Source organism: Emericellopsis atlantica (assembly GCF_019669845.1).
Source record: "Emericellopsis atlantica unplaced genomic scaffold F5Z01scaffold_7, whole genome shotgun sequence".
Lineage (NCBI taxonomy): Eukaryota > Fungi > Ascomycota > Sordariomycetes > Hypocreales > Bionectriaceae > Emericellopsis > Emericellopsis atlantica.
Window position 1 is genome coordinate 197,005 of NW_025764709.1, and position 12,502 is coordinate 209,506.

At 56.2% G+C, this 12,502-nt stretch overlaps 5 protein-coding genes and 1 non-coding gene across 6 annotated transcripts; 1 reads left to right on the plus strand and 5 right to left on the minus strand.

Annotated features, from left to right (window-relative positions):
- Nucleotides 1–515: 515 nt before the first annotated feature.
- F5Z01DRAFT_672234 (CoA ligase) lies at nt 516–2,253 on the plus strand (the record flags this gene model as incomplete). The annotated part of the gene is made up of 2 exons (XM_046264791.1): nt 516–561; nt 608–2,253. 2 exons carry the CDS (start codon nt 516–518, stop codon nt 2,251–2,253), a joined length of 1,692 nt encoding a protein of 563 aa, XP_046120163.1.
- Nucleotides 2,254–2,494: 241 nt separating this feature from the next.
- Nucleotides 2,495–4,384, minus strand: F5Z01DRAFT_634567 (glycosyl hydrolase 6-domain-containing protein; the record flags this gene model as incomplete). Its single annotated transcript, XM_046262071.1, has 3 exons — nt 2,495–2,816; nt 2,904–4,187; nt 4,215–4,384. The coding sequence occupies 3 exons, from the start codon at nt 4,382–4,384 to the stop codon at nt 2,495–2,497; spliced, it is 1,776 nt and encodes a 591-aa protein (XP_046120164.1).
- Nucleotides 4,385–5,065: 681 nt separating this feature from the next.
- Nucleotides 5,066–7,199, minus strand: F5Z01DRAFT_501389 (cellobiose dehydrogenase). The gene is made up of 2 exons (XM_046260281.1): nt 6,610–7,199; nt 5,066–6,561 (listed from the first exon to the last, which is right to left on the minus strand). The coding sequence occupies exons 1-2, from the start codon at nt 6,893–6,895 to the stop codon at nt 5,135–5,137; spliced, it is 1,713 nt and encodes a 570-aa protein (XP_046120165.1). The 5' UTR covers nt 6,896–7,199; the 3' UTR covers nt 5,066–5,134.
- A 304-nt stretch (nt 7,200–7,503) lies between these two features.
- F5Z01DRAFT_618655 (uncharacterized protein) lies at nt 7,504–8,649 on the minus strand (the record flags this gene model as incomplete). The annotated part of the gene is made up of 2 exons (XM_046261042.1): nt 7,504–8,381; nt 8,442–8,649. The coding sequence occupies 2 exons, from the start codon at nt 8,647–8,649 to the stop codon at nt 7,504–7,506; spliced, it is 1,086 nt and encodes a 361-aa protein (XP_046120166.1).
- A 1,144-nt stretch (nt 8,650–9,793) lies between these two features.
- Nucleotides 9,794–11,436, minus strand: F5Z01DRAFT_501156 (allergen). Its single transcript, XM_046260280.1, has 2 exons — nt 10,218–11,436; nt 9,794–10,167 (listed from the first exon to the last, which is right to left on the minus strand). Exons 1-2 carry the CDS (start codon nt 10,998–11,000, stop codon nt 10,030–10,032), a joined length of 921 nt encoding a protein of 306 aa, XP_046120167.1. The 5' UTR covers nt 11,001–11,436; the 3' UTR covers nt 9,794–10,029.
- A 953-nt stretch (nt 11,437–12,389) lies between these two features.
- On the minus strand, nt 12,390–12,461 carry F5Z01DRAFT_t36. Its single transcript has one exon. It is a non-coding gene; the product is annotated as a tRNA-Asp (tRNA).
- Nucleotides 12,462–12,502: the final 41 nt, after the last annotated feature.

Below are 12,502 nucleotides of genomic sequence, written 5' to 3' on the forward strand. Positions count from 1 at the left end.
AACAGATGTCTGTCCCAGGTTGATCCGAGCCCCAGATCTGGCCAAAACCCCCCCCACGCCTACAGGACTTGGGCGAGTACACCTTCTCACCCAGTTTTTGGCGACTGAAGATTCAATAGAAGACGGGAGCTGTTACTTTAGACCGCATGACGAGGTCATCCCCTGCGTACGTGTGTTCAGCCTCCACCCTGCTCTCAGCGTCAGAGACAATGCTGCTTGTATCTGTTCCCAGGAGCACCAGCCCAAGTCTAATGGGCAATTAAGACTCAGTAACCATCAGTCGATCAATTCCACCGCCTCATTCCGCTCAGAAGGCTAGGAGCCTCGGTCTGGCCCTGGAGATGCGGGGGTTATTTCCAGCTTCCCCGGACTCTCTCCGCATTGCTCCCCGCATTTATTCGAGCTTGGCCCTCCATCTTGTCCAAGGGCCATGAACGAATTATCCCGGGCTTCTACTTTCAGTCCTTCATACCTCCCTTGCCTGCCGGTCCTACACACCAGGTGCTCAATTCGCCATGTCCACATCTCACGTCTTTCGCTCGAGTCATCCTGACATTGACCGTAAGTCAGCCGCATCCGCCCAAACGCCATTGCTCACCATACCCAGTTCCCAAGGATGTCTCCCTATGGTCATGGATATTTGAAGCCCCGCACTCATCGTTAAGCCGAGCTGGTCGCAACGAAATCCAGGGATGGACGGACGTCTCGACCGGACAGCACCTCAGCTACCAAGACGTCAAGGACCTCACATCCCACCTCTCCACCGCCCTCACACAGCAGCGCAATCTCCAGCCGGGCGACGCCATTGTCGTATTCGCCCGCAACACCGTATGGTACCCCGTCGTCATGTTCGGCGCCGTCCGCGCGGGCGCCATTGGCTGCGGCTGCTCGCCCGACTACAACGTCGAGGAACTGGCCTACGCCCTGACGGCGAGCAAGGCCAAGTTCGTCGTCACCACTAGCGACCAGCTTAACGTTGCGGAACCTGCCGCGGCCAAGGCCGGCATTGACCCAGCGAACATCCTCCTCCTCGACGAAGCAGCCACCCACAGGTCACGATCCATCCACCACCTCATCGCCTCTGTTCGGGGCAAACCCCCGACCGAACCGTTCAGAATCCCCAAGAACAAGACGAATGCCCAGATTTGCGGGTACTACGGCTTCAGCAGCGGAACAACAGGCCTCCCCAAGGCCGTCATGATCTCCCACGCCAACGTCATGGCGCAGTGTCTCCAGGTCATGCAGCTCACGCCCACCGACCACCGACGCATTCTCGCCGCCCTGCCCTTCTACCACATCACAGGCGTCGTGCACCAGCTCCACCTCCCCGTCGTCCTCAACGCGCACGTCTATATCCTCCCCACGTTCACCATGGAGGACATGCTCGCCACTGTGGAGCGGTACAAGATCAAGGAGATTCTTCTTGTCCCGCCCATCATCGTCCGCATGGTGCGCGAAGACGCCCTTCTCAAGAAGTATGATTTGCGCCACGTCGAGCGCTTCTCGTCTGGTGCTGCCCCCTTGTCGCAGGAGATCCTCTCGTTGCTGGAGAAGCAGTTCCCCGGTACAGGCTTCAAGCAGGGCTACGGCATGACAGAGTCGTGCTCGTGCATTACTGCGCATCCCCCGGATAAGTACGCGTACCGCTACGCTGCGCGCGTCGGCAGCGTCGTTGCCTCGACAGAGGTCCTCGTCGTGGACCCGGACACGGGACGACGCTGTGGTGTTGGTGAGGCGGGTGAGATCTGGGCGCGCGGGCCACAGATCACCATGGGGTATCTCAACAATGAGAAGGCGACGAGGGAGACGTACGATGCCGATGGGTTTCTTCACACGGGCGACATTGGCTGCTTTGACGAAGAGGGGATGCTGTCCATCACGGACCGCTTGAAGGAGATGGTCAAGGTCAAGGGGATTGGTGTTGCGCCAGCCGAGTTGGAGGACCTCCTCCTGGGTCATCCGGCCGTGGATGACTGTGCGGTGATTGGAATCGCGGACGAGCGCGCTGGCGAGAGGCCAAAGGCCTTTGTGGTGCTGGCCAAGGGATACGCTGGGCGTGAGGAGGATATCGGCCGCGAGCTGCTGTCCTTTGTGCGGGAGAAGAAGACCAGGCACAAGTGGATGAAGGAGGTTGAGTTTGTCAGTGCCATACCGAAGAGTCCGGCTGGCAAGATATTGAGGAAGATTCTGAGGCAGAAGGGGAGGCCGGTAGGTACAGTTGTGCGAGAACATGCACCAGCAGCAAAGCTGTGAGTGCGGTTGATAGAGGGATATAGATGTAACAATTCTCAGCTTCAAATATACCAGCCCCTCGATAACCACAACCTCAAACAGATCGATGCCCGGTACTTGAATCTCCCCATCCTCGACCTCCAGTGCCTGTTTCCCCTTGAGTGTATAAGCACGCACAGCCTCCCCGCCACCCCTAAGCTTGATACTTCCAGCTGGCAACGGCACATGCTGCCCAAAGTTTTGGTACCGAATGCCAGACATATTAATTAAGTGTATGATCGTTATTGCCGCTCGTGTTGACGGTCACCTCCATCTGGGGAGCAAAGTTGAACGGTAACGGTTCTTCCGCACCGACCTCGAAAAGAACTAACTCAAAAAGATCGCGAAACACGCTGAGGCCGGTCTCCCGGTAGCCCCATCCCACAGGAGCCGTGAAGAGCACAGCCTTTCCCTTGCCGTATGATCCAATTCCAACAGCGCGCTCGTCGATTTGGATATTGCCGTAGATGTACTCGGGCGGCGCAAACGGCGCATAGCCGAGCTCTTTGAAGAGACCCGTGGAGCCATTCTTCCACTCATAGGTCCTGTACGATCCGAGCATTTAGATGATGGGGCCGTCGTAGTAGTGCGCCTCTGTGCGATTCTGCTCGGGAGCAAAGTATCTAGATCACAGCTCCTGCGTGTCTGTTATATTCTCCCTCATTTTGGAAGCCGGAAGGGACTGAAGCTGAGGTACGTCGTTATCATCCGTGCGAATGGCGCCCGTCACGATGACTGTGCCCTCAGTAGCGACCCATGTGTCCAGGGCCTCGGCATCCTCGTCGTACAGACTGCCGATTCTGGGGAGAACGATGACTCGATACCGACCCAGATCGCCCGTCTCAGCCATGTCCACGATATACCGATGGTCGACAATATCAAAAGGCATGTGCAGCTCCTGCATAGCCTTGTACAATCCCTTGTACTCTGACAGCGCCTCAGTCTGATAATGCGGCTCACCGACCTGCGAACCCGGTGGCATAACGAGAGCTGTCAACGCGGACGACGGCATGCCAGAGTACACGTCCGCGTTAGCCCTATGGAAGCGGATGATCTCACCAGCCTGCTCAAAGCCCGGGCAGGGTATCGTGCTAGGCACGCCAATGATGTACGTCGACGGGTTAGCGCCCCTCGAGATGGCCTGCACATGATATTGCGCAAAGTGGTGCGGGTCTTCCGAGGTGATGCGGTACGCATGGTCGAGGAACGACGCGCAGTTAACAAGGACGGGTGTATCTGGACGCTCTGACTTGAGTCGAATGACCGTCTCCGACGTGGCGTGATGCCATATCTCACGATGAATCGCATTGTTGGCCTCGTAGAAGAGAATGTCTGAGCTCGCGCCCAGGATGAGGCCGGCATGCGGTAACTTTTGGGCAATAAAGTTTCGGACGCGTCTCGTCCACTCGTCCATCACCCCGTCGCTCCACGTCTTCCACTCGCGGTAGTTGGCGTCCTCGGGCCCGTATGGAAGCTCCTTGCCATTTTTGTGCTCATCCCAGGCTTTTTTGCAGCTGGCGCAGTGACAAACGCCATGGTACACGTGGAAGTAGTCGTTCTCATTAAAACCAGCCCAGTTGACGAAGAAGCCATCCAGATCGTACCAGTCTGTGATCTCATCCAGGATATCGAATATACGCTCCTGATACCACGCGTCCGACGGGCAGACGGAGACCAGGTCGTTGGTGTGGTTCTGCCAAGTCCCGTTTGGCGAGATGTAGAGCCACTCGGGGTGTGCTTCAGCTACTTGACGCTGGACCTTGGAAAAGTCGACGCGCGCAAGGAGGCGTAGTCCTCGTGCTCTTGCGGCATCGAGGGAGTCCTGAACCAAGTCTCCGCTGGCACGGTCCTGGAGACGAGGGTTGATGATTTGGAAGTCGAGTTTCGTCGGATAGTTGGCGAGTATGCCGCCGACACTCTGCAGTCATGCTGTGGCACCATACTCTTGGATAAAGTCGGCGGTGGCATTGACGTCCATGTCCACGTCTATCTCTCGCAGGTTGATTTGGAACATGCCGAACGGCTTGTCGAACCAATTGGCGGTGTCGGTGCTGGCTGTCTGGACGGTGCCAGCCAGCAGTGAGAACAGCCTGATGGCAGTGAATAATCGCATCCTGTCTAGCTATGGACTGTCTTTGATTTGAAAAGTCATCAAAGAGGCAGCGGCGCGTTACCCCTCGTTTATATGCTAGTTGTCATGTTGAGCCTCGGGGATGCTCCCCGTACTCCTGGCCAGATGCAAGCGAGTGCCATTGTTCCAACAAGCACGATCGACATGATCCCCCCAACACGGACAGATATCAGCAACAGGCAATCCCATAATCCGAATACAGGGTCACGAGGCCAGAAGCGGTCGTCAGCCAACAAGGAATCAAAGACAGTCCAAAGATCGACCCAATTAAGATGTAATACTATCATCCCCGCGCTGCGATGCGGACGCACTCAACCTATTGTTCTCGAAAACTGGCAAGTGATCTGCGGATAGGCTTCCCCGCAAGCTTGATCCATGTTTTCCGCATGTTGTGCTGCTAGATAAGCGTGCTCAGTGCTCACACTGCGGGAATGCATCGATCTCTGTTCTTAACCTTAATTTTGCCTAGTCCAGTGTGCTTGGTGGGTGACATGGATGGCAAGCAGGGCACGCCACACAATGGTTTGCCAAGCTTATTGCTAGCATTATTCGTACTCGGTCAGGCACCTGAGCTCTCTATCACAGAGGGGTAAGGTGTCTGCCCTTTGCTCATGGCATATAAACTGAAAGCCAAGCGACCAGTATGAAAGAACAATCATGTACAATCTATTTCGGGTATATACAGTATCTCACCACACAAAAATAAAACCATTCTTCATATTAAAGACTCCCTCACAGGCCAAGCAAATTCAAAATCTTCTCTGCCCCCCTCTCCGCCGCCACCATGATGCCAAACTGAGGATTGACCGTCAGGGGCGACACAATCGACGCATCAACAACATGCACATTCTCCGTGCCGACGATTTTTGTATCACCATCCACACACGTCCCCAGTCGGCACGAGCTCGACCAGTGTTGCACAGCGCCGACGGCGTAGGCGGAAGGCGTCGTGATGTACTCGTAGATCTCATCCACCGTCGATGCCTGAGGGAGATTAAGCGGCGTCAAGCCATCCTCGGCAGGTGAGTCGGGTGTACTCGCCGGCAGAGACTGGAAGATGGAGTGGATAAAGGTGGCAATATCGTGGGCATCGCGCGGGTTGCTGTAGTAGACGTCCGAGCTGGGACCGGCAATGAACTTGCCGTCACTTGACAGGACGACTCGCCCGGTCGAGAGCATCCCCGATGTGCCGTACACATTGAGCGTGATGGTGTGGTTGTTGGTGAATTTTGAAAAGCCAGACGAGTCGATGGTGCCCTGCACACCCGTGCGTGATCCATCCTCGTGGTCGATGTAGCTCCAGAAGGCAGAAGTCTGCGACGCGAAAGTATACGGACCGGACCTGGAGCGCAGGAACTTGTCTTCGTCCTCCTGTGGGGGATCGGCGTAGCTGTATGTGTAGGACTCAATGCTAGGGCCGGAAAGCTCAATGAAGGTATTGGGGTTGTCAAACAGGCCTTGGCCGACATTCTCGTTAATCACCCACGACGAAGATTCGGTGTAAGGGGTATGTGAGGCAGCAGCCAGGTCAGAGAGAACATTCTTGGGCCCGATGCCAGAGTACATGAGCAGCTTGGGCGACAGGATCGCACCAGCGCTCGAGATGACCCGACCCGAGGGCGAGACTTTAATGTCCTTCTCTTGGTTATCGACCATGACATGGACGCCCGTAGCCTTACCACCTTTCTGGATGATGTAGTCGACAGCGGCCCCTGTCTGCAGGTGGAAGTTGCGGCGCTTCAGTGCTGACTGCAGATAAGTTCGTGTGGGACCACCACGCTGGCCATCAATGTAGTTATAGACGGGCCTTCCAAAGACATTTTCCTTCTCATCTGGCTGCTCGTCGAACGCGACTTCCTTGTACCCGGCTTTCTCCGTGAGCCACGCGCGGGCAGCCTCGTATCCGGTCTGGAGGTAGTAGTCCCCGTCAGCAGAGTACTGTGTGACAGGTGGCTGTCGCTGGACCAGCCGGTCAATGGCCGGCTGCACGTCCCGGCTATGCCAGCCTTCGGGGTGGTAGTCGTCCCAGTCCGAAGCGGGTGGCTGGAAGTAGAGGCCAGCATTGATGGCGCTGTTACCACCAGTGGCGCAGGCTTGGAGCGAGGAGACGATCTCGGGGCCGCAGGTGAGTTTTGTGTTGCCCTCAAAGATGCTCTTGTCTGCCAATGGTCAGCCACATGTCTTCTCGGCTTTCTCTGGCCACTTACATAGTCCAGGCACATCGACGCGGCTCATGTTTGTGTCTTTGAGCCAGTCTGGTCTCTCTGTCCCGACAGTGATGCCGTACGAAGGACCCCCTTGCTCGAGGAGCAATGTGGTCAATCCCGCCTCGCTCAGTCGATCAGCCACGATGATGCCGGCTGTCCCGGCTCCGACAACAATGGCATCCCATTCTCGCGTGGTCCAGTCGCCGCATCTCGAGATGCTCGTAGGCGCAGCCCAGGATTGGGTTAGAAGGAGGGCCGACACGGCAAGCGACGCAATTGACTTCATCGTGGACGGGGAATTGAGTGCTGAGTATGTGTGTGGTGCAGTGACATGGCGAGTTCACGCGAGTGATCCTCGCAGCTTATATGAATAACGCAGGGTAGAGGTCTTCGCACAACGCCAAGCTATAGGGCTCGCCGATGCGGGCTCACAATGTCATCTTTTCTCGAGAGGACCTTCGTCTTGGCCTGGGCTATGGCTTGCCAAGCGAAGAATAAGAGACACCCACACCCAAAAGAGGACCGACAGGAAATCCAAATGCTGACTTGCATGATCGTCATGTGTCTGCAGGAACGGCACTAGGGATCCGCCCGGGTGGGCGCTAAGATATTTCGGGGTCCTGCGACTCGGGGAAGGGCTGAGCAGTGAGCACCACCTCGTGTTGGTCTGCTAGTGATGGAGATTGTGGAGATGCCGCTTCATGCTTCCCCAAATAGCCCAAATTCCACGCCAAAGGCGGCCCAAGACGTCATACATGCCATGCCATGCTGAAGTGATTCAGATCGACGAGTGTGGCGCAAGAAGCAGCTGGGAGACTCATTGCAACTGGAAAGCAAGTATGTCCATTGAACAGCTCATGTACAAAAATATATATACCTGTGAAACCATAATCATTACACGAGGTCACTTACAACCTCAAAGGCTGTCCCCTCTTCGAATTTCTTGCCCTGCTGATGCTTCTGCAAAAGCCGTAGCGCATTGCGCCTCAGCACATCGTTTGTGAGCTTGTAGCCGCGCGGACTCGACCTCACAAAGGCTTCGTACTGCAGCACCAGCGCATCAATCGCATACTGAGCAGCATACGGGAAGTCGGACCCGAACAAAATCTTGTCCGGATCGGTAAAGTCGAGCAGCCCGTTCAGTTGCGCCGGGGTCGAACTGAGAGCCAGGTCGTGGTAGAATCTCTTAAAGCCTGCCGCCGCCTGGAGAATGTCGACTTGCACCTTGCTGCGCACTTCGGGAATGGCGAGGCTGCCTATGACGCGCGTGCCAATGTAGGGCAGTGTGCCTCCTGCATGAGACAGGATCACATCAACGTCCGGGACCTGGCCGAAGCGCCCCGACAGAACGAGGTCAACTGCCGCGCGGGTGGTTGCCAGCGGAAAATCGACAATGGGATCAGGCAGGGCTCCAGCAATGGAGCCTGGTTCACCCGGGAGGCTGGTGGGATGCACGAACACAAGGGCGTGGTAGTCGTTCAGGCGCTGCCAGATGGGCACAAAGTCGTCGTGGCTCAGGAGTTGTCCGCCATACGAGGTGGACGCCGAGACTCCATGCGCCAGTTGCTGCGTCTCGTACAGGTAGTCAATTTCCGCGAGAGTGCCGTTGACATCGCGCCAGTCCGGCAAGGCACCGAAGAAGCCAAGTCTCTCAGAAATATTGCTCTCTGTTGTCGCGTTGCCAAAGTAGTCATTAACGTCACGCGCCAAGGTGCGAGCCTCCATGCCTGTTCCAGCAATGGCGACACCGGGCACGGAAAGTGAAAGAATGCCTGCATTAGAAGTCTTGTTAGCCAAAGATGGTCTTGAAAGAGTATCCGCCAGTCACTCACTAATCGACGTTCCCACTTTGTTCATTGACGATAATGATTGCTCCAGGGACCACGAGGGCATCGGATACCCAGTCGGCTCCCCGCCGTTCGCCTCCATCGCCTCGAGATACATTGGCGGCAGCGCGTGGTGGTGTGTGTCGACGCGCCAGCTGGACGTGCTCCTGGTCATCACCAGCATGGCCAAAGCCGCGCTGAAAATCTTCGACATGGAGAACGACTTGAAGAGGAACAGCAGGAGCACGGTCGGGAAGGCCGCCAGGAAGCCCGTCAGCACACTCTTCCATATGCTCGCCTGGGAGACATGGCTGCGGCTGTAGGTTTCTTCCTCTTTACGAGGAGGAGTGAGCGACTCGCGGGTGGCCAGGCCCTTGCTGGCACTGAATGGGACGGGCATGGCCTGGTGTTTGTTGGCCGGCCGGCCTGGCTGCCTGGCTGCCACCTGGTCGATGTGGGAGGATCGGATCGGATCTGCACGCAAGCTACCGCAAAGTGGCTTGGGTGTCTGACCACATTTGAGATCTGAATCCTTCGGGCGCAAATCGCACTGCAGATGGCGGGTCCCGGGGTCCAAAAGTGGTTTCTTCGAACTTGCAATGGCGCGGCCGCGATATTTCAAACCCGTGAGCGATTGCAACGAGCGACAAGGCCAGGGAACATCTCGAGTCCAATTCAATTGAGGGTGTCGAGAGGGGAAAGTTGAGGGCTGCAGAAGTCGCCTCCTCTAGCGGTCGAACGAGGCAAGAGCTTGATGTGTCATCAACCAAAGAGGGAGCCCGCTACTGCCAATGTGGGTGAGTCTAGACTCTAGAGCGTATGGATGATGTCACGACTTGAGAAGGGCAGTAATCGCTTGTCTTGGCCTGGGGCAAGCGCCATACTTGGCTGCGCACTCCCATCTGGTGGGAGAATACAAATTCAATATCGCAACCCAAGTGATTCTGAGAGTGAAGCTAGTCGTGATCCTTCCTACCTATGTGACCAACGCCAGGGACCCGGGCCATTGGGGAGCGAGCGGGCGAATCGCAGTACACCGGTTGGGACAGATCACCCGCGCACAGATGCAGGGACCATCCTTCCATTGACGATTGTGCACCAACGAACCCCTGATCGATCGTGACAGAAAACAGCCCCCATCCAGGGGCCGGGGATAATTAGATGGCATCCTCCGAAACGGTCGAGGCGGATCTGCATAGGGAATAATTATTATTTCCAGACTAATTGTCAGCAAACCGCACGTCTAAGCAAAACATTGCCATCAGCATCACGCATGGCGTCCAGTATACCAGAGTATATCACCTACCCTGTACTTTACCTCAACATTGCTTGGACTCGGCTTTTGGAGGGAATAGGTCAAATTGGACAGATAAAAGTGTTTCTTAACAGTCGCACACATTGAAGATGTAAATAAAATCACCAGGTTATCTACACTTTTGAGGATGTTTAGATTGTGCGTCCCAGCATTATCACAAACGCAATAAATCTCCTCAAATAGACAATGCACACAACTCAGCCTGGCATTACAACTATCTGATAGCACAGACGTTCAGGGTATTTGAAAAGTCGCTGAACCGCTCATAACAGACGCCCTTCAACCCAAGACACCCTTCTTACCGTCACCATCAGCGTCAACGCGGGGGTCAAGTCTCTCCCTGAGTGAGGGCTTGTGGCGCTCGCCAGTGGCAGAAGTGCCGGACGTAGTTCCACCCAGGTTCTCCCCCGTGCGCGGCTGTCCGACGCGTTAGCAATCTTTCTCAGGCTCAATGCAAATTAACTCACAGTTCGGTCCGCGGCGGAAGCACCAGCAGCACCAGACGAGGAGGTGCCAGCCAAGCCAGCCTCCCGGCTCGTCGTGTATTCGCCGCCACCGCCGCCAGTGGACGAAGTCAGGTGCTGGTGGGAGTGACCGCTGCCGAGGGCGGAGGTGGGCAGCTCGCGATCCTTGTTGTAAGGGCCGGGGCAACCCTCGTACTCGCGGGTGACGTGCATGTTCTCGCCCTGAAAGGTACCGCCGCCGGCCTGGAACTCCTCGAGGGTCTTGACGGGGAGGGTGGTGACCTCGTGGTGGACGGGGGCGGCGTGGTGCGTCTCGTGGATGGGGACGGTCTTGTGCACGACGTGGGGTGCAATGGTCTCCTTCTGGATCACGGGCTGGATGTGCTCGTGGACGTGGTGGTGAACGCGCTCGCCCGTGATGGCCGGGGCCATGGTGGTCGAGTGCGTCGTCTCGTGGGTGACGCTGGAGCTGGAGAAGGCGGCGCGCTCCTGCTCGAGCTTCTGGCGCTCCTGGGCCTCGTTGCTGTGCTCAAACGTCTTGTGCACCGTGGGCTCCATAATGTGCTCAGACGTCTCGGCCAGCGTCTCCTTGGCCTTGACCGGCTGGATGCGGGTCTGATGGTGGTCCTGGTGGACCTCACGGTCAACGGCCGTGGTGACCGTCTCGTGCTCATGAGGCTTGACGTGCTCCTCGGTCACGGCGGCGTTGACATCTTGGTCCACGGTGGTCTTGTGCTTGCCATCCTTGGAGAGGAAGCTAGCAGCGGCGGCCTTTGCTTTCTGCATGATGAGTGTGTGTTCTTTTGGTTGATTTGATATATGTTGTGGTGAGTCGTTGTAGGTGAAGGAGGAGAGTTTCGAGTTGTTGTCTCTGCAAGGATGCTTCGGTGATGATGGTCGAATGGCTTGGTCTAGATCTTTCTACTCCCAAGCGAGCAACAGCTGGCCCCTATATAGATCCCCGAGACGACTTACCCAGGCCTCCCGGGCACCCGCCTGTCGTGAGCCTTAAGCAAGTGTCAGCCTCTCCCACGTCATACGATGAGCTCAACGTCACTCGATGATCTCACCCAGACCGTCAGCTTAGCTGTCATCAACAGGCCATGGCCTCACGCAGCTGCTCTCTTGTGGTGCTACCAGCTTGCAATGGGCTGAGACGGAATGGCAATGATGGTAAGAGCAAACCCTATTCCATGCTCCCGCACATAGTCGGGGTTCCCACCATCACCCTGCCTTGCTTGCCAGATCGCCCACCGCAGCTCTTGGTGCGAAGAAACCAGTGCAGCTCCGCCGACTAGGGGAAGCCCGCCGAAACCCAAAACGCCGTACTTTGCGTCACTTGGCATTTTGATTCACAGCGGCGATCTGGGCAGTTCGAGGGCATCGCGGGATGGCGGTGGGGGTTCCCGGCTTGGGTCTTGGTTGGATTGGATCAGACCTGATCTGCCGGAAGCTTGGCCAGCAGCTTGGGCTTGGCTTCTAAGTATCAATCACTTGGTGGGGCGGCCATCGTTCTCATCATGTGCAAAGGAACTCGGGCAAAGAGGTTTGCTGCGTCGGTGATTAATTCGGCACGGGAGGGAGGGAGGGGCTGAAACCATATGCTGGATGAGAACAGCGTGATGAAAGCGGCGGCTCTCACTTGGGGCTCTCAGGCTCTTAGCGCATTACCACTCGGTTGCAAGCACGCGAATGTACGAAGAGTGCCAGTGAGACAATGGTCGATGCCGTAGCACAATGAGAGGATGAATTGTTCGTTGATGCATTCAATCGCGATGAGCCCTGTTTGTGGTGAGGATTGAGGACTGGAAGCTCAGTAATCGGCTCCTCAGAGTGGGGCGAGGCGGCAGTCCTCACTAGCCGGATCACCATCTATCGTTAGGTCAAGCAATAGCTCCGATCAAAGAGGCCATCGTCATTCAGGGTCCAGAACTGGGAAAAGCCGGAATCCCAACGTTGCGGGGAGCTTCGTCAATTTGTCGCTACGAGTACGGAGCATTGTCGCCGGCAGCTGGACAGGACGAGGACGAACGCCCATGTTCAATTGGCGTAAATGTAGAAGAAAAGAATGATGAAACATAAAAGAACTGCGAAAAATGAAGGATATTTCGACTAGCCCAATTGACCTCGAGTAGACTGAAAGGCAAAAAAGAAACTGCTGAGCAGCTGGCGGATCTCTCCCGCCGGGAATTGAACCCGGGTCTCAAGCGTGACAAGCTTGCATACTGACCACTATACTACGGAAGATGAGCGATTGTGAACAACCGTTGTAGTGAGGCGTTGTGGAA

Coding starts and splice junctions, on each gene's coding strand:
- F5Z01DRAFT_501156 (XM_046260280.1), bottom strand. CDS start 11,000: ATGCAGAAAGCAAAGGCCGCCGCTGCTAGCTTCCTCTCCAAGGATGGC. Junction 10,168..10,217: donor CTTCCGCCGCGGACCGAACT/GTGAGTTAATTT, acceptor CGCGTCGGACAG/CCGCGCACGGGGGAGAACCT.
- F5Z01DRAFT_501389 (XM_046260281.1), bottom strand. CDS start 6,895: ATGAAGTCAATTGCGTCGCTTGCCGTGTCGGCCCTCCTTCTAACCCAA. Junction 6,562..6,609: donor CGTCGATGTGCCTGGACTAT/GTAAGTGGCCAG, acceptor GACCATTGGCAG/ACAAGAGCATCTTTGAGGGC.